The sequence below is a fragment of the Pleurodeles waltl genome, chromosome 8, assembly GCF_031143425.1.
Source record: "Pleurodeles waltl isolate 20211129_DDA chromosome 8, aPleWal1.hap1.20221129, whole genome shotgun sequence".
NCBI lineage: Eukaryota > Metazoa > Chordata > Amphibia > Caudata > Salamandridae > Pleurodeles > Pleurodeles waltl.
This window is the reverse complement of record NC_090447.1, coordinates 1,258,699,248-1,258,726,008: the sequence shown is the minus strand read 5'-3', so window position 1 is coordinate 1,258,726,008 and position 26,761 is coordinate 1,258,699,248. Positions and strand designations below refer to the sequence as shown.

General features: G+C 48.4%; 1 protein-coding gene across 3 annotated transcripts in view; it reads right to left on the bottom strand.

Moving 5' to 3' along the window:
• Nucleotides 1-26,761, bottom strand: part of HSPH1 (heat shock protein family H (Hsp110) member 1) — a 571,713-nt gene that overhangs the window by 63,625 nt on the left and 481,327 nt on the right. For all 3 annotated transcript variants that reach the window (XR_011194596.1, XM_069202180.1, XM_069202181.1), the window contains exon 16: nucleotides 24,841-24,960. Coding sequence is in view for 2 of the 3 variants with exons in the window: in XM_069202180.1 (XP_069058281.1) it covers nucleotides 24,841-24,960 (120 nt within the window). In the remaining variant the exon portion in view is untranslated. The remainder of the gene's footprint in view (nucleotides 1-24,840; nucleotides 24,961-26,761) is intronic.

Sequence of the window (26,761 nt, the reverse complement as noted above, 5' to 3'; positions counted from 1 at the left end):
ACTTAGTCAGGCGGTCCGGTCTGCAGGGTAGCCTGAGATGGGGCTGGAGTGATCGGTGAAGGAGATCCGGGAACCACCACTGTCTCGGCCACTCTGGTGCAATGAGGATCATTGTGGCTGATGTCATCGAGAGTTTGAGGAGGACTGCTGGGATCAGCGGAATTGGTGGAAAGGTGTACAGAAATTTGTTGGACCAGTCTATCCACAGAGCATTCCCCAGCGATTCTGGATGGTAAAACCTGGCGGCAAAGTCGCGGCATTTCCTGTTTTCTTCTGTGGCGAAGAGGTCGATAGAAGGTGTGCCCCACAAACGGAAAATGTCTTGAGTAACGTCTTTGTTGAGCACCCACTCGTGGTTCTCTTCTAGAACTCTGCTGAGGGCATCCGCTTGCATGTTCTGAACCCCTGGAAGATGGGTTGCCACTATGCTCAATTTCCTGGCTAGGAGCCAGTGCCATATTGTTTGGGACTCTTGAGACAAGATTCTGGATCAATTTTTCCTGAGATGAACTGCCACCACCGCCATGCACTTGGAAAAGGTTCTGGGTGCAGACCTGAGACCGAATGGTAGGACCGTGTATTGGAAGTGATATTGACCCAGCACAAACCTCAAGAATTTCCGATGTTTCTAAATATGGGGATGTGGAAATACGCATCGTGTAGATCCACTGAGCAAAGCCAGTCTCCTCGCTGAATCTGAGGATATATCTGGTGTAAGAATAGCATCCTGAACTTTTCCTTTCGGATCAATTTGTTGGCAATTTTGAGGTCTAGAATGGGCCTGAATTTGTTCTTGTCCTTCTTTGGGATGAGAAAGTATTTGGAGTAAATACCCTTCCCCTGCTGGCTGAGGGGAACCAATTCTACTGCTCTCTTTCGAAGGAGGATGGAAACTTCCGCCTTTAGGAGATCGAGGTGTGCAGTCGAGGGTTTTGGCGGGATAGCCGGAGGTGGTGTGGAAAACCTGAGACAATATCCATTCTGTACAATGTCTAAGGCCCAAGCATCTGTTGTAATTCTTTGCCACTCTACCAGGCAATTGGTGACGCTTCCCCCCACCGGAGTGGTTAACGAAGTTGGGGGGAGGAAATTCTCAGGGCTTTGAGGTGGTAGGTTGTCGGGTACTCTAAGTGGACTGATGGGTCGATCGTCCCCTCTGTGCCTTACGCTGATGCTGGTAGGCTCGCTGGTACTGCTGGTGAGGCCTCGTAGGGGCCCATTGAGGGGCTTGAACCCTCTGCGTGGTATAGCGGCAATGGAAAGGACGGAAGGACCTACGTTGCTCTTTAGGTTTGTCCAGTCCTACTGCTTTTAATGTGTCCACCTCAGCTTTCATTCTTGCCATTTCATCATCTGCGTGTGATCTGAATAATGTGGATCCTGAAAATGGCAGATTCATTATTCTTTGCTGCGCATCCGGCTTCAATGATGTGAGCCGCAGCCACGAATGCCTTCTCAGCGTCACACCATGGCAGTAAGAATGTGCTGAAAGCAAAGACGCGTCCGCTGCTGCGCTTATGATCTGGTTGGAGACCATAGCACCTTCTTTTGGCTATTTCTAAGAAGTCCTCTCTGTGATCTCTCGGGAGATGCTCTGCGAACTGCAAAATGGAATCCCACAAAGATCTATCGTACCTGCCCAAAAGGGCTGTGGCGCTTGCAGTTTTCATAGATGACGCAGCCAAACCGCAGACTTTACGGCCTGTTGAGTCCAACCGTTTCCTCTCCTTATCCGGAGGAGAGGTGGAAGACTGAGAGGTTGCGTGAGCTTTGCAAGCCGCCAAAATAACTACTGAGTCCGGTGGCGGGTCAGAGCGCAAAAAGACCGGATCCTGCTCAGGAGGGCAATACTTTTTCTACAATCTAGACAGTGCAGGTCTTGTCGTAGCAAGTGTTAGGAAAACCTCCATGGCGGGCTCTAAGAGGCCAGGCACTAGGGATAGTAATGGTCTGGCAGCTGTACGCTCTTGTAGAGTTTCAAAGATGACAGTCATAGATGGTGTAGGGGCGACCATCGGTATATTTATTTTTGACGCGCCTCGGACCAGCACTTCATGGAAGGTGTTAATGTCATCCACCGGCGAGGACCGAGGTGGAGGAGAGTTGGATAAGGTAGGGGAGTAGTCTCTGGTAGAAGACTAAGACTCCCTCTCATGCTCCTTTGAACTTGATTTGTGCCTAGATCTGCGGTGCCATCTTGAGCGGGATGAGTCATGGCCTTGACGTGAACAGTGGCGCAATGTAGAGCGCGGTCTAGCTGGGACATTAGCCGGTACTTGAGGAACCGGAAGCGGTGCTGGTTGTGGTAACTCCTGACCAGTTGGCTGAGGTGACGTTGCCGGTAGATCTGGAGGAGAAACATGTGGAGAAGCACGAAAAGAAGGTGACGAAGGAAGCAGCACTACTGAAGTAGATCGCTCTGATGACGAATAAATTCTCAGTCTCTTGTGTCTCCTCGACGTCGATGGACTCCTCAACGTCGACCTCCCTTCTCCATCTCGACGTTGACGCTGTGCGGGGTGTCAACCCATGACGTCTACGTTGACGTCTCGATATCGACTCCGACGACCTGCTTCTCGACGTTGTGCGTCTTGGGGTCTGACGTCGTGCGGTGCCTTGACATCGAACGGCGACTCCTATACGACGTCGAGCATGTTGGCGCCGTACCTCCTCTCGATGTCGATCTTCTCGACGTCGACCGGGACCAATGTTGTTTTCGCCCTGAAGAGCGCCTCTCAGACCTTCCACAACCACTGGAGGCCGAGGTCTGAGCCCTGGTGGAAGACTGACCTTCCCCTCGCTCAGAAGTCCCACTGGTTCCTTGACGTCTTCTCTCTGCTCTCCCTTGAAGGCAAATATTCTCTCTGTCACGTAATGTGTGCCTAGAGAATGTCTTGCAGATGTTGCAGGAGGCAGGAATATGTGAGGAAGGCAGACAAATGATACCGACCTCACGAGGATCTGTTTTGGCCTTTTTTCTGCCACATTTTGGGCATTTGTCAAACAAGGAAGGCATTTTTTGAGTAAAAAAGCCTTAAATTCCTGTCAGAAAACTTCAAAATCCAGTAGAGAAAGATAAAAGACGTCAAATGAAGCCATTTTTTCTTAAAGTTTCTCTATATTTTTGAAGGAAAAAACCTAAAAAGGTCAAGCTCAATGCTCCAGGGTCCTGTCAGCAGGTGCCGGAAAAAAGAACTGAGGTAACTGCCTCTCTCTAAGCATGATGGGATACTGGAGGGCTGGTTGTTCTTAAAGGCACAGTATCCTTTTTCTTCATTATTAATGGCAGCCGATGGGCTACACTGCTCTGCACTCCTTCATAGGGGTTTTTGTGATATAAAAAGAGGTTTGTGAAGGAATTTTTCTAAACAGCTGCATTCATTTGTCAAGCATTTTAATGCTTTTACTTCAAGGACAATCTGAATGAAGAAGCTTGAACACTGTAGCCCTTAGTAAGGCGAACATGGACACTTAAGAAGTTATATTGGAAAAAGTGCTCCGGGGTCCCCGCAGGCGGGCGGGGAATATTCTACGCTTATGACTATACATGCAAATCCCCTACGAGAGAACTCATAGCCTCTTCACCTTTAACTCCTGCCACCTACTCCAATGAGGTGCACATTAAAAAAAAAAAAAATAGTGGATTCTATGCTGATGTTGCAACATTTCCTACCAAAGACTCTCAGCCTTATGAGAGGGAATAATTAAACAAAACATGGATCTATGAAAGATCCAATGATAGAGCAATATTGCCTATAGGATACAGGCAGTTTATGAAGATGGAGTTATTCACTCTGTTGAATGCTGTGAAGGACTTCTGTCAGACGGTCTGTGCTGGTCCTTTCTCCTTGCACTGTATGACAGACCAAGACTCAAGATGACTGCAATAAGACTTACTCTGGCACTTCTTTCCACTAGCTCTAATGAAAAGACCTAGATGTGACCTCGGTGATGATCTTCCCTATACATGGAATGATGCTAATATAGTACTGAAGCAGACTTTGGAACTTAAGAAGGCTGCTAAGCAATCAGAAAGCTCAGTGGAGGGACTTGTACTGCAAGCAGAAAGTCTGTAGGAATACCGCCCCCTGCATCTGGAAGGAAAACACTACAGATCTAGCAAAGAGGGAGAAATCCTGAAAGGGGGAGGTGGGGGGGAGGGAGCGGATCGGGTAGGGGAAGCTCCAACATCAAACTATCCTTTGTTGGCCACAGGTAGTTCTATGTCGACCCTGAGATCTCAGAACTCCTTGACGTTGACATGCGAGTGCTTTGACATCTACATTCGTCTTGATACCAATCTTCTATTCCTTTAAGTTGAGCACCCTGATGCTGAGTGTCTTCTTCCCACAGGAAGGGCACTTCGCAAAAATCAAAGTAATTTTGTTAGGAAATAAAAATAAAAAAAATACTTTCCAGGCAGAGAAAAAAATAAAATGACATTGAGTGAAATGCAAAGGATAAGGTCTTGGAAAGATTCCCAGTGTTTTTTTTAGTCAAGACAGAGCTCAGTGTCCCAGGATCTTGTTTCTTGGAGCAGAAAAAAATAACTGAATAGCCACTGCTGGGTTAGTTTGCCAAGATCCGATGAGATCAAGATGTTTTTGAAGCATATCTATACATGTTGATACAGAAAGATATGGTGCCTGTACTACTTCAACTACACTTGCACAGAAATATATAAAGCGAGTCAGTCAGCTTTGGTTGCAGGACCATGCCATGGGCTTACATCCCAACGCTTCCTTTAAGGACATATTACAATATTAGATTATATCTCTCACTCCCAAGACCCTTACGAAGAGAAGCCAGTATGGGCAGTTATTCTGTCTGTTTTGGCAGAGTCTATGTCATTTGAACCCTGGAAACTACACCGCCCCTCGAATGAAGGTGCTCAGGCCCACAGAGCCCTCTCAAACAATGAACAATCTCTGACCTGAAATACATATTTGCGGCCACTTCAGTTTTTACGTTTATAATGAAATTCTTCTACATACACACATTAAATACCCACCTTTTCAGATACGCATGCAGTGCACCTGAAAAGCAGCATACTTAGAAATGATATTTCACTTCAAAGGAAATATATTTAGCAAGCTTTGTGTTCAAGCGTGTGATCACTAGAGTCAGGCCCTGAGTGGGAAGAGAAAAATGGTGGGTGCAGTCCTATAATAAAATATGGTAGGGGGGCGTGGCTTCGGGCGTCAAGATGGCGGTCGCACTCTGAGAGTGCTCTGGACCCCTCCGTCATCCGCCCTTAACTACAGCGGTCCAAGGGAGCAAAAAACGCTGTACATGGCTCCCCGGTGTCCCGGGGGCCCGTGGAGAAGTCTGCTGGGGCGATTTGGTGAAAAGCCGGCGGCTTGCCCTCATACGGCGGCTCGGCTGATCCCGTAAAGAGGAGTTCAAGATGGCGGCCGCTGCGAGATGCACCCGGCGGATCTGAGGTGGGCTTGGGAGACGATTGCTGCAGGTTGAGGGGCGGCGAGAGGCCCAGTGAGAGCTGGGGCACGCCGCGACGGTGGATCCCTGCCGCTGGAGTGCCGACAGGCCCCCCCCCCTTGTCGAGGAGGAGGACACTGAGTGAGCGGTGCCGCGCCGGCGCACGAGGCGCGGGTGCGGCCCGGGAGACTGGAGGCCCTCTCTGGCCGCCCGAGCGGCTTGCGGTGCCGCGCTGGGGCCGTGGCGGAGGCCCTGGCCCCGAGATCCCCCTACTAGAGGGAATTTAAATCTGGAGGCGTGCTGGGGATCAGGACCCTCCCGGAGATCCGAGTGGCGCCCCCGGGGGGGGCAAAGAAGTGAATCGGAGACCGGGAGGGGGTGGAAGGAGAAGACGAGCGGTGACACCCCCACCCCCCCAATCCATGCAGCAACAAGAGGGGGCTCGGGGGCTTGGTTCCGGCCTCTCTCGGGCCCGGGTGGAGCGCGAGCTGGACTGCGGCAGAATCTAGACTGCGAGCCGAGCAGTGGAGGACAACACCTTGGGGCAAGTGGATATCCTGGGTTCCGGGTCGTGCTTGGTTGACCTTAGACCCTGGTCGGAACGACTCGAGAGATTGAGAGCGAGGTCGTGACGGCGCGGGGCCTACAGTGGAGGTGCAGAGCCCTTAAGGTGGAGAGGCCTGGGTCTGGGACTCAGACGGGTCCCCCCCAACTGGTGGAGAGAGCGAGAAAGGGACCTGAAAAGAAGGGGCCAACGGTGCCATCGCCGGCCGTCCTTATGTGATCAGACACAGCGAGCCCCCCCACAGTCCAAGGTACTTAACAACGCACTAAATTCTCAGGCTTGAAACCGCATTAAGGAAGGTGTGGCCCACCTGACACCCGCCTCAAGTGCCACGATGGGAAAAGATAAAACAAACAAACAACCTCCGCCCTCCCAACAAAAAATCGACCAGTTCACGACTACGACGGGCCAACGAGGAGGGGGAGAAGTGGCTGGTGGGGGTTCGGCCCCGGACGGGGTGAGTGCCATTCTCCAAGCTATTCAATCATCGCAGATAGCCATGGAAACAAAAATTGGTGAGGTGCGAGTGGACATGGGCCTCATCAGACAGGACCTTAGAAATGCAGTAACCCGAATTACGGAAGTGGAAACCCGAGTCTCCCAAACCGAAAACGATTTGTCTGACCTCAAAGCCAAAGTAGCCCAGCTAAAATCCCGAACCGGCGAGCTTCACCGCCGTGCAGGAAAACCGGGCCAGGCGCAACAACCTACGCTTCATAGGTTTCCCGGAGGGCATAGAGGATGACAAGGCAGCCGAATTCCTGGAGACGTGGATCAAATCTTGGATGCCTGACCAATCCCTCTCGCCCTTGTTTGCAATTGAAAGAGCCCACAGGGTGCTCGCACCTCGCCCACCCCCGGGCGGCCCGAGGCGCCCGATGATCGCACGATTCCTTAACTTTAAGGACAGAGACAATATCCTCAGGGAAGCGAGGCGGCAAGAGGGTACGCAGTGGGAAAACCACAAAATCCTAATTTTCCCGGACTACACCAGAGAAGTCCAAACCAGCCGTAGGTCGTACGAACATGTTAAGCAAAAACTAAGGGCAAAGCAGCTCTCGTACATGCTCCTTTTCCCCGCACGCCTCAAAGTCCTCATGGCTGGGAAAGCCTACTTTTTTGATTCTCCTGAGGAAGCTTGGGACTGGCTGACAGAGGATGGCATCGGAGCCCGAAAGGGTCCCCCCGGGACCACTGGAAGAACCCCACATGTCGGGCCCTCACCATCAGAGGGGCCCCGGAGGAGCAGGCGGCGCACCAGATCCCGGAGAGGCAGACCGAAAGACTCGATCGCTCCTGCGGAGGATGAAACAGCTCGGGACTCTGGTCCTCATGCCGAATCTAACACTAAGATTCTTCCGGTGTCTCGAACACCGCCCCGGCCCGCCGAGGATGGGCGATTAAGTCAGTCTCCGGTACTCGGCTGACGGGAGGTGTGGGACCCCTGCGCGAGACGTAGGGGGATTCGGGCTTCGCTTGATCCTCTCGGGCGACCCCTAGCGAGATTAACATTGATAGCTCCGGAGACTTCCTAGAGTATGGTGTTGAACGCTTGATTTGTGACTGCTAATTGCAATTGATCCGAAAGAAAGGAGGGGTCCATCACTCCACTCCAATGACAGTTTTACTGGCTGTCTGGTTTTGGTTGGGTACATGGGCGACAGATGCTTCCGTGGGGGGGTGGGGGATTAGGCGGAGGGGGGGGGGGGGGGAGTTTAGGGGGGAGGGGAAGTTTAAGTTAGGTTTAAGAGGCGACAAATTAGTTAGCCTGGTTTGTAGATTTAAAATTTCACGGTCACGTCCGAAATGGTCATCCCTGGGCCTGCACCCACACATCCAAACATGCCCAACATCGGCACACCTCACGCTTGGCCCTCAGTAACCCAGGTCCTCTCCTGGAATGTAAACGGCCTGTTAGACAAGATCAAAAGATCGGCAGTATTTAACACCCTCCGCAGGTATTGCCCCTCAGTAGTTCTCCTGCAAGAGACCCATCTTCTTGGGTCCAGATGCCCTATGCTTGCGAAAGGAGGATACGATAGGGTATACCATGCAGGGTTTTCCAGAGGCTCTAGAGGAGTGGCCATTCTGCTCCACCGATCTTTGCCTATGGTAATCACTTCCACGCAATGTGACTCACAAGGTAGATTCATGGTGGTCACGGGGACTCTTCACGGACAACCGCTAAACTTGGTGTGCGCCTATGCGCCCCCGGCAAATCTTGACTCCTTCCTACTTTCGCTCCACCGAGTAACCTCAGGATTACCCCAAGGAACTACCCTACTGGGAGGCGACTTCAACGCGGTCCTTGACCCAAAGCTGGACATTTCTGGGGAAACTACCATAATTAGATCCAAGCGGGCCTCAGCCCTAAGTAGTTGGGCGGAGAGCCTCGGCTTGTGTGAGGTGTGGCGCACCTGGCATCCCAGAGAACGCCAATACACACATACTTCGGCAGCCCACCAGACGCAATCCAGAATAGACCTGGTGTTCATGCCCGCCCTAGATTTCTTAAAAGTCGCAGGGGCAGAGATTCTTCCACGGGGGGTCTCCGATCATGCACCAATACGGATCCGACTGGGTAGAGCAGACCTTACCAGACGGCCTATGTGGCGCTTGAACGCGTGGCACTTACAAGATACAGAGTACACCCAAGAGATCAGGTTGCACCTCGACCAATATTTCGAATTAAATGAGGGCTCGGTTCGGTCCCCAGGAATGTTATGGGCTGCCTGCAAGGCCACTATTAGGACATGCCAGAAGCATTCTTCGGTCCCGTGAACGGGATCAAAACTCCCAGATCACCGAGCTAGAGAACAAGGCCCGGAGACTCGAATGCCAACATGAAAACTTGGCATCGGCCTCGACCATGAGGAAACTGACCAGGGTAAGAGAAGATATTAAACATATAATGCTAGATTCGGCCAAGCACATGTGGAGAGCCTCAGCATGCCGAATGTATGGATGGGGGGATAAAAACGGGAAGCTACTGCATTGGCTGGCCACCCGCCCCATGGCTAACAGAATTATACCGGAGATCTTAGATGACTCGGGTACTCTTGTCAAAACAGCAGTGGAAATCACACATAGCTTCGCCTCCTACTACGCCTGTCTATACGCCAGGCACCCACGCCCTGCTGTTGAGAGAGTCCCCCCTACTAAATGAGATTACCCTTCCCGGGGTAACCCCAGAGGTGAGAGAGAGACTGGACGAGGCCATCGGTCTTGTAGAAGTCTGCAACGCAATATCGGGACTGGCATCAGGCAAAACACCAGGCCCAGACGGCTTTCCAGCGGAATTTTATAGTAAATGCAGCGATATTCTGGGCCCCTACCTGCTCAACATGTACGAAGAAGCAGAGAATCAAGGCCGCTTCCCAACAGAGATTGATCAAGCCACTATTGTGGTAATCCCCAAAACCCAACCCCCATCACGACAATGTTCAGGGTACCAGCCTATCTCGCTCCTATATGTGGAAGTCAAGGTGCTCTCTTCGATCCTTGCTTCCAGACTGAAGGAGGTAATGCCCACGCTGGTGCACCCTGACCAGTGTGGTTTTATGCCCACTCGTAGCACAAGGCACTGCATCAGACGATTACATCTTGCTTTGGCGCACCGCAAAGCGCTATTGCATACGCAATTGGCACTGCTTTTACTCGACTTCGAAAAGGCCTTTGATACGGTAGATTGGTCCTACCTCAATCAGGTCCTATATAAAAACGGGCTCGGACCTAAATTCCGGGGATTGGTGAAACTCCTATACTCTAACCCGACGGGTCGAATCAGGGTGAATGGAGTAGTCTCCGACCCAATCCCCATTGGCCGTGGGACTCGACAGGGATGCCAGTTATCTCCCCTGCTCTTCGCACTAGTGATAGAGCCACTGGCGATACTAATGAGAAGCGACCCACTGATCGAGGGCTGGCACTGGCCCTCTGGTTCGGAAGACAGAGTGGCTTTGTACGCAGATGATGTGCTCCTGTATATCTCCAACCCATCCAAAAGCGGCCCACGCGTCCTAGAGATCCTTAGACTTTTCGCGGAAGCCTCAGGGCTGACCCTGAACCCAGCCAAATCTTTACTGATCCCCCTTCATCGCTCGCCTGTATAGATTGGCAACGTAATATCCCTGTACGGAGAAACAGCTTTAAATACCTCGGGATACATATCTCACTTCTCCCCGAGCTAGCGTGGGAACTCAATGTCACGCCGCTTTCAAAGAAAATCAAAATCGACCTTCTGCGCTGGAAGGCCCTTCCCTTGAATTTACTGGGTAGAATAGCGCTGTACAAGATGATGATTCTCCCCAGGCTCTTATACCTCCTGCAGAATTTCCCACACCCCGTCCCCGTGAGATGGTTCAAGGAGATGGACTCTTTAGCACGCCAATTCATATGGAGTGGGTCACGTACAAGATTGACGCTAAAAACCTGTCAGAGGGATGTATATGAGGGTGGACTGGGCATGTCGAAAATTCAATACTATTATCTAGCGATGCACACACTTGTAATCAATGACTGGATGGGAGGTGGATGGACAGACCCCGCACACCAACTAGAATTACAGACAATGGGCTACCCACGGATCCTTGACATACTCTACGGGAGCCCGATACCCCGGGATACTCCAGATGTGACCAAAGTGGTACTTCTGGGATGGCGTACAGCCCAGAAAGTGACAGGGTGGTGGGGACGTCTAACCCAACAAACCCCGCTATGGCATGGGAAGCAGCTGATACATGTGGCAGGTCTGGAGGGCTTTCAGAAATGGGACACCATAGGGATCTCCACGCTGGGAGATATTTGGAGAGGGACACATATACGATCTTTTCAAGACCTCCAGAAACAATATTCCTTAAACAAAACACAGTTCCACCGATATCTCCAATTACGCCATGCCCTACTAGTTCACCTGCAGACAGGAGACACCATACCCGAGCACAGCCCCATGGAAGCCAAGGCACTGATGGGAGACCTGGGAAGGGGAGGGGTTCCATGGAGGAAGTGGACTGGACAGAAGCACTAATGGCCCCACGCTACCTAACAATGGCCACACGCTTCCGTTTAATACAATCCTATTTCCTACATGCCGCATACCTCACACCCGCCATGTTACATAAAGCAGGCCTCCGCCCCACAGCGGAATGCCCCCGCTGCAGGTATCATACAGCGGATTTCTACCACATGGTATGGAGATGCCCGATTATAATGGCCTATTGGGAAAAGGTGGTGCAAGAGATATCGGAGGTCCTACAGGAGGAGGTAAAGAGGTCGCCACTGCCCCTCCTTCTCGGGGTCATGGGAGATACAGAGCTACGAAGAGCAGATCGGTCCTTCCTAGGGGTGGCGTGTCTAGTGGCCAAAAGGGACATAATGGCAGATTGGAAGGCCAGGGTGGCTCCGGCACTGGCTAAGTGGAGACGGGGAGTGGATTGGTGTGCGCAGCGGGAGAAACTTGTGTACGAGGCCAGAGGTTGCTTACACAAACATAAGAAGATATGGGGGAAGTGGGAGGATGTAGCGGGCCTTTAAGAGTGGATGGTGAGCAACATTTAGTAATAAAAGGGGCAGGGACCGAGGACTTGACCATTACTGTTTTGATGCCCGTTGGCATCATCTTGTACTGTATTCATAATTGTTTTATGCAAAATTTAATAAAATCTCTTTATAAAAAAATATGGTAACAAACACCCTGCAGTTACCAATAAGCAGGTTACTGCCATGTGTGTGGAGCATCCATACAAACAATCAAGCTTCCTTTGAATCCACCCCACCAGGCTGAATTGCCCAACTCCATTAACACAGACACTCTAACCTAGCGTCTGGTGCCTATGTTAACAGAACAAGTAGCAACTATTTTTTTAAAGGGCTGCGTTGGGGTGTAGAACAAGTTGCTTACCTTCAGTAACACATTATCTGGTAGAGACTATCTAGCTGCAGATTCCTTACCTTTGGAATTTCCAGGCGTCAGCTTTGAATCCGGAACTTTTCTTGAGCAATAACCTTGAGCGCGCCATCGAGTGGTGTCGTTCAGATCTGCGTGGCTTCGACGTTGGAACAGTCTGAGGTCACCGCCGTCTATAAAGGCACCAGCCAGGCGCGCGTACCTCCGTTATTTTTCCACAATCTTCCAGGCCAGAAGCGCAGAGCCATGAAAGCACCAACAGTTTTGTCTGTGCAAACAAAATATAGCCCTGTCGAGGAAACTGGCCCCTATGCATTTACCCTTCCACTTTTTGCCTGACTAACTTGACTGAGCGTGTGCTGGGATCCTGCTATTCAGGTCCCAGCCCCAGTGTTCTTTCCCTAAACAGATAAGTCCCTTGTAAAAGGTACTAACAGTACCAAGGGCTGTGCCACCCTAAGGGACCCCTCACCAAACACATGCACACAATCTGCAATGGCAGTGTGTGTTGGTGGGCGGAAAAAGGCAAAGTCGACATGGCATCCCACTCAGGGTGCCATGCCACCAAAACACTGCCTGTGGCATAAGTAAGACACCCATCTAGCAGACCTTACAGTCCTAAGGCAGGGTGCACTATACTACAAGTGAGGGCATAGCTGCATGAGCAATATGCCCCTACAGTGTCCAAGTCCATTCTTAGACGTTCTAAGTGCAGTGTGGCCATATTAAGAACAAAGGCTGGGAGTTTGTCATTATGAACTCCACAGCCCCACGATGGCTTCACTGAAGGTTGGGAAGTTTGGTATCAAACATCTCAGCACAATAAACCCACACTGATGCCAGTGTTGGATTTATAGTAAAAAAATAAAAATAAAAAAAAGCACACAGAGGCCATCTCAGAGATGCCCCCTTGTATTTTACCCAACCCTTTAGTGTTTGGCTGACTGGTCTGTGCCAACCTGCCACTAGAAGATGGGTTTGAGCCTTTGTGCTCTCTGGGGACAGAAAGCCTACTCTGGGTGGCGGTGCTTCACACCTCCCCACTGGAGGAACTAACACATGGCAGTGAGTCTCAAAGGCTCAGGCCTCCTGTTACAATGCCCCAGGGCACTCCAGCTAGTGGAGATGCCTGCCCCCAGACAAAGCCCCAATTTTGGTAGCAAGTCTGGCAGGAAAATTAAGTAAAACAGGGAGGAGTGACCAATCCAGCTAGGACCACCCATAAGGTGTCCAGAGCTGAAGTGATTCCCCTCCCTGCAGAATCCTCCAACTTGGTTTGGAGGACAGGGACCGATAGGGTTAGGAGTGTGCCCCGGTCCCCAAAAGAGCGGGCACAGAAAGGGTGTAACCACCCGACAGTAGCCAATGGCTACTGCCCTCTGACCTCTGTAACACCCCTAAAACTAGGATTTAAGGGAACCCCTGAACATAGCTCACCAGATTCCTGGCGACCTCAAGAAGACAACAAAAAAAGGACTGCTAAGCTGACCCCTACCCTCCCCAGCAGAGAAGACTGAAGACACCAACTAATTTGGCCTCAGCCCTACCTGGCTTGTCTTCAGCTTCTAATGTCCCTGCTACAAAAAGGCAATGCATCCTTCAGGAGCAGCGACTTCTTAAAAGCCCCAAGAGGACTACCTGCACACCAGACGACCAAGAAGGTTGACCCCCTTTTTTTTTTTTTTACTAACACAACGCCTGCAGACTAAATCCAGAGGATTCCCCTGCCTGTGAAAGATCGGGACGAAGATACCTGACGCCAAAAGGTACCCAGCATCTGCGGCCGCGGGGGACCAGTTATCCGGTGCGGCAACGTGCAGCAGGTGGCCCTCCTTGTACAGCCTGTGGATTCTCTGAACCCAGTCTGCAGCCTACTTGTGACCTCTGGGTTCCACCTATTGAAAAGCATTGAGAGCACAATGCTGAGTTTGCAACCTGCTGCCCCTGTGCCGCTGAGTGTGTGTTTGGTGCTGTCCCGTGGACCCCTTCAGTGATCTACTAAACACCCCCAGGTCTGCCCTCTGAAGACGCAGGTACCTACTTGCAGGCAGATCTGATTCTGAGTGCCCCCAGTCTTCATAGGAGCCCACTCTAAATCTTACAGCAACTTCGATACATGCATCCGGCCAGCCCTATAATGCTGGTGGTGGGTGTTTGGGGTTAACTTGGACCCCAACCTGTGGACATCCTACCCCCAACACTGAAACTAAGTCTTATACTCACCCCGAAAACTGTAGTCACTTCTTCCCCCCTAGAACTGTTTTTGAAAATTAAACTGTCAACTTTTACAACAGATATTTGTGATTTTCTTGAAAACTGTTTAACTTGCCAAATTGTATAAGGTGTTGTTGTTACGTATGCTTGCTGCTTACTTGCAAAAGTTCATACCTGCAAAAGTTCATACCTGCAAGGTGACTCTTGTGGTTCTAGAACTAAATTAACAAAATATATTTTTGCTATATAAAAACAATTGGCCTAGAGTTAGTCATTGAGTGTGTACTTCATTTATTGCCCGTAAACTGCTCGACCACACTACCACAAAAAAGAGCATTAGTACTACCTACTTTAGCCTCTGTTAAGCCTCTGGGGAACTCCTGGACTCTGTACACACTATGGGGGTGATTCTAAGTCTGGCGGGCGGCGGAGGCCCCCCGCCAGACTTCCCCCTCCAAAATACCGCTCCGCGGTCGGAAGACCGCTGAGGGTATTCTGGGTTTTGCACTGGGCTGGTGGGCGACCGCCAAAAGGCCGCCCGCCAGCCCAGTGCAAAACTACCTTCCCACGAGGACGCCGGCTCCGAAAGGAGCCGGCGGAGTGGGAAGGTGCGACGGGTGCAGTGGCACCCGTCGCGAATTTCACTGTCTGCAATGCAGACAGTGAAATTCTTTGTGGGGCCCTCTTACGGGGGCCCCTGCAGTGCCCATGCCATTGGCATGGGCACTGCAGGGGCCCCCAGGGGCCCCACGACAACCCATACCGCCATCCTGTTCCTGGCGGGCGAACCGCCAGGAACAGGATGGCGGTATGGGCTGTCAGAATCCCCATGGCGGCGCAGCGAGCTGTGCCGCCATGGAGGATTCAAATGGGCAGCGGAAAACCGGCGGGAGACCGCCGGTTTTCCACTTCTGACCGCGGTCAAACCGCTGCGGTCAGAATGCCCAGCGGGGCACCGCCAGCCTGTGGGCGGTGCCCCCGTCATTTTTAGCCCTGGCGGTCTTGGACCGCCAGGGTTAGAATGACCCCCTATATCTCATTTTGATATAGTATATACAGAGCCAGTTTCCTACACCCTGAAAGGAGTAATACTTAACCCAAGGAAATCAGTCCGCAGCGCGGGGAGGCATGGGTGTTTGTAAGGAATCAGCAGCTAGATAAGAGTCTCTACCAGATAATCCGCTACCAAAGGTAATTAACTTGTTCATCTGATAGAGTAATAGCTGCATATTCCTTACCTTAAGAATAGATATCCAAGATATAACTTCCTAGTAGTCGGCTGTGGACAAATTGTCCTAAAACTAAATCCTGCAGGACTGAGCAGGCAAAGTGTCCATCTCTTCAGAACTGACTGTCCAGCCAGTAGTGTTTGACAAACGTGTTCAGATACGCCCATGTTGCAGCCTGACAGATGTCCAGGACTGGTACACCTCTTGCTAACACAGTGGTAGCTGCCTTGCCCACAGTGGAACAAGCCCTCAAGTCCTCAAGTCCTCAGGAGGCTGCTTCTTGGCCACAGCATAGCAGATGTTTATGCAGAGAATAACCCAGTGCGAAATGGTTTGTTTTTGCACTACCCGACCTTTCTTTGCACCCACATACCCCACAAAGAGTTGTGCATGCACCCTTTCACTACCACGTCACTGCACCAGGCCACTGTAAGTCAGCCCTATGGCAAGCCCTCCTAACCCTGAGGGCAGGGTGCAAGTACCTGTGTGTGAGGGCGCCCCTGCACTTGCAGTTGCCCCCTCAAATTCCAGCCTCATTTTCCTGGACTTCGTGAGTGCAGGGACCCCATTTTATGTGTGTACTGGACATAGGTCGCTACCTATGTCCAACTACATAATGGTAACTCTGAACTTAGGCATGTTTGGTGTCAAACATGTCAGAATCATACCCCAATAATATTACAGATATTGCAAGTATGATTCCAGGCACTCTGGGGGCTCCTTAGAGGACCCCCAGCATTGCCACCACCAGTCTTGCAGGGTTTTTTGGGCAGACCGAGCTGCTGCCACCCCATAGACCGGTTTCTGCCCTCCTGCTGCTTGATCTGATCCAGCCCAGGAAGGAAGAACAAAGGACTTCCTTTGGGAGAGGAAGGTAACACCCTCTCCCTTTAGAATTCGGAGTGACTGGCTTCGGAGGGGTAGCCTCCCCAAGCCACTGACTGTGCTTTGAAGGGCACATTTGGTACCCTCCATGCATAAACCAGTCCACACAAGTTCAGGGACCCACAGGTCCTGCTCTGGCATGAACCTTGACAATTGAAAGGGGACTGACCACTCCCCTGTCCATCACCACCCCAGGGGTGGTGCTCAGAGCTGCTCCATAGGGTCCCTGGGTTCCGCCATCTTGATTCCAAGGTTGGCAGGGAGCCTCTGAGTGGCCAGGCAGGTACGTAAGAGGCCTATCAGTGCTGATAGGTGGACAACTGGCTAGGTGACCAAGCCCACTCTCGAGCTATTTAGCCTCTTCCTCTTGGGTGGATCCTCATAAATCGGTTTGCAAGATTCCAGAAGGACTCCTCTGCAACCTCCACTTCGACTCCTAGCCACTGGAACCGTGACTGGACCCTCCAGGAACAGACGATCTGCATCCACGAAGACTCTTCTTGCAACATTGTTTCCACGGCTCCATCCAGCTTCTGCAACATTTCCTCGGCTGTGCATCCTCTGAGGGAAGCAAGTCTTCAGCCTGCACAAAAAGAAAGAAGGAATCTCCCTTGGGGTGAAGGAGTCACTCCCCTGCATACGCAGGCAGCTATTGCAACGATGATCAGCTGCGTGGATCTCCTCTCATCCTGAGCTGCATGGATCCTGCATCACGGGTGGTGGTCCGGAGTAGTCCTCTTGGTTCTCTCTGCCAGCTGTCCAACTTTGGTGGAGGTAAGCCCTTGCCTTCTCACACAGGACAGTACCGCCGTGCACCGTGTCTCTTGCAGCTGCCAAGGCTTGTTTGCATCTCCTTCAAGGGAACTTCAGTGGAGCTCCAGCCCCCAGCACTCCTTCCTGCGACGCACAGCCCTCTGTGTGGCTCTCCTGCAGCGTGGGATCCCTTACAGTAGTGCTGCATGGGCACCTTCTGTGACTTCTGTGTCCCCGTCCTGTGAGACTCCTGAGGGTGCTGCCTCCGCTCCTGTCAGTCCTCTGTGTCGCTGACTGTCCCCTGTGACTCCCCCTCCTGTGTTGAGTCCTTCAGGGCCTTGCTTGTCCCCGGCAGCACCACTTTTCCATGAACTGCGAAAGTGCCTTTGTCAAAGCTTGTTGGTGGAATTCCTGCACCGAAACCAGTCTGAAATCTTCACTCCAGCACAGGACATCTTCTACATCCATCAGGAACTCTTCTCTGGCTCCAGGGCTGCAGTGCTGACCTGTTTTTCCTCTCCATCGACCAACTCCTGCATATATAGCTGGGTGGGTAGTAACTCCTAATCCTCCTGGACTCCAGTGACAATGTTGGACTTGGTCCCCTCTCCACACAGGTCTTCTTCTCCAGGAATTCACCACTCGTTTCTTGCAGTCTTGTCTGGGTGTCTTTTTTTTCTTTTTTTCCTACCTTTTTGGGTGGTTTAGGGAAATTCCAGTGATTTACTCCTACTTTCCTGGTCACTGGGGGGTACTGTGTTCCTTACCTCTGGGGTTTTCTAGTACTTCCAGCTCCCCTCTACACAATCCACTTACCTAAGTGAGAGTCCTGTGTTCGTATTCCATTTGTTTAGTAAATGGTTTGGGCTCCCCCTAGGGACACTATTAGTTATTTACACTTGCACTGTTTTCTAACCTATTGCTGTTTACTAGTGTATATAATAATTAGTGTATTACCTCCTATTGAAGGGTTTCCCTTCTAGTATTTTGTGGTATTGTGTGACCAATAATAAAGTAACTTTATTTTTGTACAACTGAGTTTTTTGTTTCATGTGTGTAAGTGCTGTGTGACTACAGTGTTTTTTCCATAAGGTTTGCATGTCTCCTAGATAAGCCTTGGCTTCTCATCCACAGTTACCTCTACAGAGCCTGGCTTCTAGACACTGCCTACACTTCACTAAGAGAAGATGCCTGGACCTGTTATAAGGTGTAAGTACCTTAGGTACCCACCTCACACCAGGCCAGCTTCCTATGGAAGCTTGGTGCATCAGACTCTCCATGCCTAGTCCGGAGCAACCAGGATTACTTGGGCCCAGTCTTTCCCGATCTTCTTGAGAACTCTAGGTCCAGGGCCTTCGCTGCCCTACGCACCACTATTGCATACAGTGCACCCTCCTCAGTAGCCACCATAGTAGGAGAGAGCAATCCAGTATCTGGAGAAGTGTCCAGTCCACTGGCCTCTCCTAATTCACACCAGTCAGAGACCACTCCGATTCTTCGCCAGTGAAAGGCTGTTCACAAAAAATGCTCAGACATAGATCTGGCACCTGTGGGTGCCATCGGGAACGAAATTTGCATCGTGCAACACCGTTTCGGCTCGTCAATGATCAGAATGGGGCTTCCCTACTGGTGAGTGCTGGTGGTGCTCGGAGCATCAATGTCGGGAGCGGTGCTGGAGAAGGCAGACTGTGTGAGACCGGCGCCGTTCTGGAATCGGATCCATGAGGCCCCGACGGAAGTCGAAGCCGCCGCCGTGGAACCTGATGGGACCTCTGCTGACCCTGTGGGGCCAGAGGGTGCTCCGGTGGGGCCGGTCCGCTAAAACATGAGGCACATGGCCTCATAACTCTAAGTTGAGCGGGGGTCGCTCCAGATTCCAGAAAGTGAGAAAGGCGTGGAGTCGGCCCTGGCATCGCTTTCGTGGGACGATGACTGGAACGTCGATGTTCCTGAGTTACCTAATCGGGCGACGCAAAGTTGCTTTGACTTCTTTTTGTGCTTCTTCCGAGTGCCTGGAGGACCTCAAGTGAGACGAAGAGAACTTTGGGCTCCTGGTGCGGTCCCGTGACCTGGAACGTGACCTCCGAGGATTCACACCAGCCGATGTCGACCGCCGGGCCACCATTAGCTTCAGAGACTGCGCCCTCAAAGCTTTCGGAGCAATGGCCCAGCAGTCCGAGCACAACTTCAAATCGTGGTCATGCTGAAGACACCATAGACACCACTGGTGTGGATCAGACACCAACATGGCGCAATGGCAGGTGCCGCACGGCTTGAATCCGGTCTTTATCGAAGTCATCCTTGCAGAGATGCAAAAAGCCTTGACAAAAAAAGTAAAAGAAGGCAGAGGGTAGCTATGTTCCGGATCTGCACTTAACCAGCGCGGAAGGAAAAGAACTGATGTACGTGCGCCTGGGTGGTGCCTTTATGGGCGACCGTGACGTCAGATGATGGCACGCGCATGGATATTGATCAACAAAAGTTTGAGATTCCAAGCCTGGATATTCTAACGATAAGGAATCTGCAACTAGAAGTCTCTATCAGACAGATCCATATATAAGCTATGTTCTGCACAGTTAATAAAGGGTTGTATTTTCATGGTAAGTAACACAAGTTCATTTAGTTAGGAGTTGTATTTTTGTTTCTCTTATTTTATTGTAGTCACTTCACAGTGCTAGTACATGAGGCACCATAGATACTTCCATATGTTCATTCTGTTTTATGCATAAACAGCCTATGCTGTATAGAACTCTACTGCACCCAGAAGAAAATGTAGCATTATTTGCTGAAATAGAATAACTTTTTTATCTAGTACTCCACAGTGCACATCTACCATACATCCTCAACTCATGATATACGCACACACACATATACAGGCATTCGCACAGACTCACACATGCACATCGTTCAACACAAGTGTTTGTTTTTACATTGGAACATTCAGATTGAGCTTTAAATGTGACTGCTTAGTCTGTCTCAAAGTCAGTGGTCACCACCTTCCCACTCGGTCTGGCTGCAGACACTCATGTTATCAGCATTTCCTGTGTGTCGCAGTACACAGCAGGCCTAGGCCTGGGTCACACGCCTACAGTCAGTTCTAAAGAGCAAAGCCTGACTAGAACCTGCACTGTCAACCAGTGTGGTACGGGCAACCCCTAAGTAGCTCTGAGATTATTCAAATAAGTTGTTAGTGGCTAATAAAGCAGCCACTCAGAAGGTCTTTAGTGAAGCATAACATATACAAGTTGTACTTTGAGCTGTAAATGGCCATGAACTCATAAGTGTTTTTTGCACAGGGTCAATAAGAACCAAAAATAGAATGGAGCCTCTGCTGATAGCTGTACTGTCGTAAAGGCGCCAGGTTAGAGACCGTTGATTGTGCTTTTATGATTTCGTAGCACAACACTGGTCTAGTTTGGGTCAAAGTCTATTTGCTGTCCGACTCATGCATCAGAAACTATTCTACTGGTGTTGGTGGAGTAGGCATCAGCGCTGGTGCAATGGGTGTCGACGTGGAACTTGGGGCCAGTGTGAAAGGTTGCACTAGTTTGTACAAGCCTGATAACGGGTCTGTGGGGGACAGACAACACTGTGGGATGACCCACCAGTGGTAATCAGACTGGGGATTAAAGCACTAAAGACATGCAGTATGGCCTCCTTGAAGGCCATCTGCTGGGAAGTCGATACGGAACCAGCTGAGGTATTGGTTCTAAAACCAGTGACTTCGAATGTGTACAATGTTTATCTTGATGCCCTTGTGCCTTCGCTTTGGAGCTAAAGTGGCAGGATAGGACTGAGTCCCACTTCACCTTTTAGTGTTTTTGCTTTGTCTTTGACTTACCCGATGACTTACAGCAAGAAGTCAATTGTTCGCAGGAATGGCCTAGGACTTAGACCAGGAGAGAGATTTGTGGTTAGTTTGCATTTTCCTCTTGAGTTTGTTATGTAGACTTTTGCATCCCCGTCCCAGATTGCCATCAGGTGCAAGAGACATGTCACAGGAGATGCAACAGCAGCCCATGCACTAAACACACCTTGTGCCAGATCATGAGCAAACCTGTTTCCCAGCGTCTCAACACGGTTTTAAGCTTGTAGTTTTAAAGGAGACCTTTCTTTAGAACAAAGTCTTAAAGTTTTGGAAATCAGTGGAAGATCGACAAAATATGGGAGCAGACCTCCTGTACCAGGGCAGACAGAAAAGTATTGATGTCAGTGTGCTGAGTGACACTTATACACGGCTCCACTACATCACTTCTGAGCAGGCAAAAACAAAGTTAACCAGCTAGTCACAAATGCACACTAACAAGCAAAGTCAATACAAAACCACATAGCAAGGTGAAGAAAAGTGAAGAAATGGGATGAAAAAGGAGTGAATTTGTGGGCAGCTGGGCATGAAGAGGCTGTGGTGCAATAACCAAGGGAGGAGGCGTTACCAACCTGCCCTTTTAGTTTGAAATAAGGAAAGGTCAGGAGTAGAGCTTCTTTAAATCTAAGTGTCCTCCTTGGATAGTACAGCTGTATGTTCTTTGAAATACTCAAACAGCATGACTGATTGAACACTCGATGGGTCAGGCACACTGTTTTAAAAAGGAATCTGATTTATTGGGAGCCAATACATATCATTCGTGGCAGTCAAAGCTGATCTGTGTCCCCTTCTTCCAGTTATGAGCTTCGTAGCCCTATTTTGCACTTGTCAGACTTTCACTAAACTTTTGACAGGGAGACCTAAAAACAAGACATTACAGTAGTCCAGGCAAAATGAAGTCACCACCTAGACTTCCGCTTGGGCAATAATTGGAGAACTTTCCACAGTAGTCTTCAACATAAGAAGCAAACATCTCAATTTTGAGTCAATAGTACTGATATCTCCCAATGCCTTAGGCCACCAAACTGGTGCATTTGTTACAGATAATGAACTGAAGCACATAATGTAAACAGGAGTGTGTGGGTGGGGATGGGGGGGTTGAGGGGGAGCGGGAGACAGTGAGATAGATAGACAGATAGACAGACAGACAGACAGACAGACAGACAGACAGACAGACAGACAGACAGACAGACAGAAAATGTGAAATCAGATCACCTGTAATCAATACCTACTTCAGGGCTTGTCCAAACTGTTTGATTCTGAGAAAATATATTTCACAGAGCCTCCTTTTTCTCTATTATATCGTAGGAGCTCACTTTTAAATACTTGAGCTCAGTATACGGACTGTACGAGCACCTCTGATTTTTGATTTAACAGACTATAATGTTGCTCCATTAATAAGCGTCAAGGCCACATTTAGTGGTTACATCAATACTAACTTACCTCTTAGTTCACTAGTGACATGGTCGTTGGGCGAGGAGCCACAAATATTTCAAAAAATTATCACTTTTAATAAATGTCTGCATATGAAGTGATATAATCTGATGTACCAATGTAAAATGCTTCCGTATGGTAAAGAAATACACTTCTTTGAATTTTGATTGTATAGTATTTACACATTTTGTTTCTTGCTTTATACACTCCAATTTTTTTTATGGCTTGGTTTGTGCACGGCTTTTACAGCCCAGCCAGATGCATGGCTCAGCTCACCGTAGTTATTAATTTCACACCCTCCTCTATCTTCATTTGTGACTTAGGCTTAGTACATAGGTTGTCAGTCATTAATAACATTATTTGTAAAAGACAAGGACTAAAAACATAAAGCCTGCCCAGGGGTGTGGAATTTAATAAAATATCTACTTGCCCATGGGACAGGTTGCTTCATAAATCTACTTGTCTTATAACAAAATCCCCATGTGCCTTTGGTGCCATGTAGTGTGGCAACAACTTATGGCAGGAATCTCATTATGTAAGGGCTCTGATAATAGCCTCTCTGATTATGCCAGTGCTCATACTATTGTAGGGTATGAATACTAGCAAATCCCTTATTTTGCCACCTTTCCACAGATGTTCATACTGTAGGTAACAGTAAGCAATAGTTCAAGCATCTGAATGCCCTTTAGAGTCTCTGCAAAGATACAAACCTGCACGTTTTAGGGATTTTTGCCAGGTCTTCTCTATTTTTTTTCCCATACTGACAAAGCTTAGGAATGTATTCCTAACTGTTGGGAAAAAAGTATTAAGATAAAGTGAACTTGTATATACTCAACAGATTAGAGCAAATCTACATATTTGCTCAAGCTAAAATGCAGTTCACAAAAGTACCATTTCCTGGCCTACTTCTGTAAATTTTTGATAATTTATGGGTCTTAAATCTGCACTAATGCAAGAATATATACCATGGGTGCACTTTTGTGAATTCCATTAAGAATTGAGCCCCTAATTAGGTCTGGCATTAACCAAGACCTTTTGTTTTTGTTATTATGCTGTCTCTCCATCTGTGTGCATTGTGCCATTTCACAAGGAGCATATTGGCACACTAAGTAGTTTTGATCAATATCAGGAAATCCTGTGGCAAAGTGTGATTTTTTGGGACCAAAAATGTTTGCTTTTTGTCTGTTTGTTAAGACAGAGAGGGCCCGGCAGCTCCCACAACAATAAAGTTTTACAAAAACCGTGTCAAAACAAGACATGCATTGACAACACCACAAGCTGACAACCAAGGTCGAACCTACTGGCTTTGCCAGTGCTTGCTTAGTTTCATGTTTCCCATAATCTTGCTGAAACTTGTTACACTGATTTTTCCATTATGGATATATATTTGTTTTGGAAATACAAGCATGCATCAACACATTTTACTTAATGATACTTCAAAGAAATAGTAACAAAAATGTCATGTAGTTTAGCACAACATTTACTTCCTAGTTGCATTTTTGTTTTTAAATGAAAGTTTTGATTTTCAAAGCAAAGAATCGTCAATAATCCTTTAAAGCTTCAGAAAATATTTGCATCTATTTAGAAAGCATTCTGGGAATATTATACGTAGCCTCATGTTGTTAAACTTAGCGTGTGTACACATTTCTACACTGGAACTATCAGTAGTGCACTCCAAGCTTACAGCATTTCCTTAGCCTACTCACCCTAATAATAAAGGCTTTGCATTAATAAAACAATTACAAATTCGAAACTTTATTAACATATGGACACAAATCTTACCTTTACTGTAGACAATGCCCTTCTCTGATCCATAATGTGGTACTGTAAACTGACAGAGGGCTTGTGCTGCAGGGGGTTGGGCCTACTTGTCCCAAGGACAAATTAAATATTAAAACTTGTTGCCCTTGAACCCAACCAATAGGTCCTGGGCGTCGGGCTATAGGAATTCCACAGCCCTGCCTGCCCATGTGCACAGATCGGACAACTCTACCATTAAGGTTTTGGGGTAGCAGAGACGAAGAAGAGTAAGTGTAGTGAAAATACATTTTAAGTAAATGATCTCAGGACAGGGACTCAAGGCCATTATGTTGTGTGTGACCTTAGATAGGAGTTGCCAGGAAGAACTATCAGGCACAGGTGGGACAGGCAGGGGCATTGTTTCAGTGGGGGTATTTGCAGTGCGACACCCCTCAAATGCATTGCTGGTTTGTAATTGGGTCCTGAGTCGGGTCTGCTCTGCCCTGTGCTGGTTTTTCTTATCGTTCGTTTCTTTAAGAGGTTTTAACTTTTTCATTTTCAAGATCAGGATCTCACTGGCTAAGCTACATCTCTGGTGAACAAAACAAAACCCTTGTTGCAATTTGATCTGGGTAACTGCCAGCAAAGATTCAGTTTTGAAAACCAAAAAAGGCACTTGGTATTAGGGTAGTTTAAAACATTTAAAAGTTGCAAGGAAAAGTGATACAACTGACAAGACACCTTAGGCGAAATGAAAGGAAATTATCTGGGACACAAGCTTGTAGAAAGGAGAAACAGTATCTTACGCTACCTGGTTTCTGTAGTCTTCCAATATGTTTGAATAATATTGTAGTTTTTGTGAAAGCTTTTCCAGCAATTGTGGACGTTCATCAGCTTCTTGATATCGTGCTTCAATTGGGGTACCTAGTTTCTGAACATATTAAAACAATAAATCAGTAAGCAAAAGCATTACTGATTAACATTTAAATCCATCTTTTAGTAAAAAAAAAAAAAAAAATGGTGTCTATGAAGCATTAACTGAAAACCTGTTTTACATTTTCGAGTCATATAATTAAAAGAAAGAGCTACTGACTTCTATTACTGTTGAGTGCAATGGTATGACACTTTTTTCAGCAGGTTCCTTATCTTTGAAATATTACAGCCACCAGACTGTGACCTAGGAAAGGGAAACTAATTTCCCTTTGTGAGACCCTATGAACCACTGCATAGAAATGGCAAGTGAATGTGTGTTCATAAGAATACTATTTCATCTGAAGAGTTTGTATTTTTAAAGACTTCTCCAGCCCAACCATATCTGATCAATTTAAAGGAGACACCTCAGAAAAACGAAAGAACATCTGCCCTGAAAAACATAAAACCATATAACTATCTCAATTGCCCTCAATGTCTAAGGTATCCAGATTTCTAAATAGGGAGACTGCATGGGTGCAAAAAAGTAAATGGGAGTAACGAGGATAGAAACTGAACCCCTAAGCACCAACAGGACCCTGCATAGAGGGTTAAAGGGAGACTCTCTATAACAGATAATTTTTTGGCTAAAAATGGAATTAACGCCAGTGCACAAGAGTGGCCCTTGAAGGCAGCTCCATGCGTCACTTTTGGAGGGGAACTACAACAAATCAGTTTTCCAGATCCAGTTGGTGCCTGGGGGATGTTGAGAATGCAATGAATCTGTGGTTAACAATTTCCATCTGAATTCAATATTACTGCTGCTTGTAGTTGCCCTTTTGTTTATTTATTTTCACACAACTGTGAATCATTCACTTCTTAATTGTACAATTGTTCTTAAGAGAATATTGCCTTTATGTATAGATTTGTCAAATGGCACCACCAATATTCCAACAAAAAATTGTAACTTGAAAGCTCGCAGTTACAGTGCTAGCTTGCGCTCAATATTCATGCAAACGGTGTCAAATGTCTCTTCAGAGAGTCCCTTTTTGGAGGAAAGAGCCATAAACTGCAAATATCAACATTGCAAATATAAGTTGTTCTTTGACCGTAGATGATGAATTATTTAACAGCTGACAAGCAAGGAAACAAAACCAACCTGAACCAAGGTTGGGTATAAACACAGCATCAGATACACCAGAACTAGAGAATCCAGAAGAGAATTCAGCTGCAGAAAGAGTAGGAACTCATGGGAAAAAGGCTACTAAGAGGGCAATGAACGTGGCAAAAATTAACACCCACCTCAAGGTAAAGTGTCCTTATATATAGTCCAGACCAAAAACCAAAGGAAAAAAGGTTACCACTATCTTGAATTGGGACCATCGCTTATTTTGGATAGGAAGAGAGTTAAGACAACCCATGAATACTTCCAGAAAATATTGTCTTCTTGTTACAAAAAGAAGAATCCCTTGTTCGACATCTTTCTTCTCTCTCTCTGTTTGCCTGTGGGGATCTCAGTCCTGCACTCTACATGGCTTGAAAAGCAGCACTCCAGCCAGCCACAGTGGCATCAAACAAACTGAGCATCTTGCAACAGTCACCACATCTCACACTGAGCCTGATGGCCGAAGACACTGCCTTCCCCGGCATACATGCCAGGAGATCCCGGCATACAAGCTGCTGTATCAAGTGTCTCCTGTATAGATTCATCAGCAGTGGTTGCTGCACTGCTGTAATTAAGGTTGACAGGTTATTCCATAGGAACAATTAATTTTTACACCTTTACCTCACCACCCTACCCACCAAATTTCGAGGACGTCCAA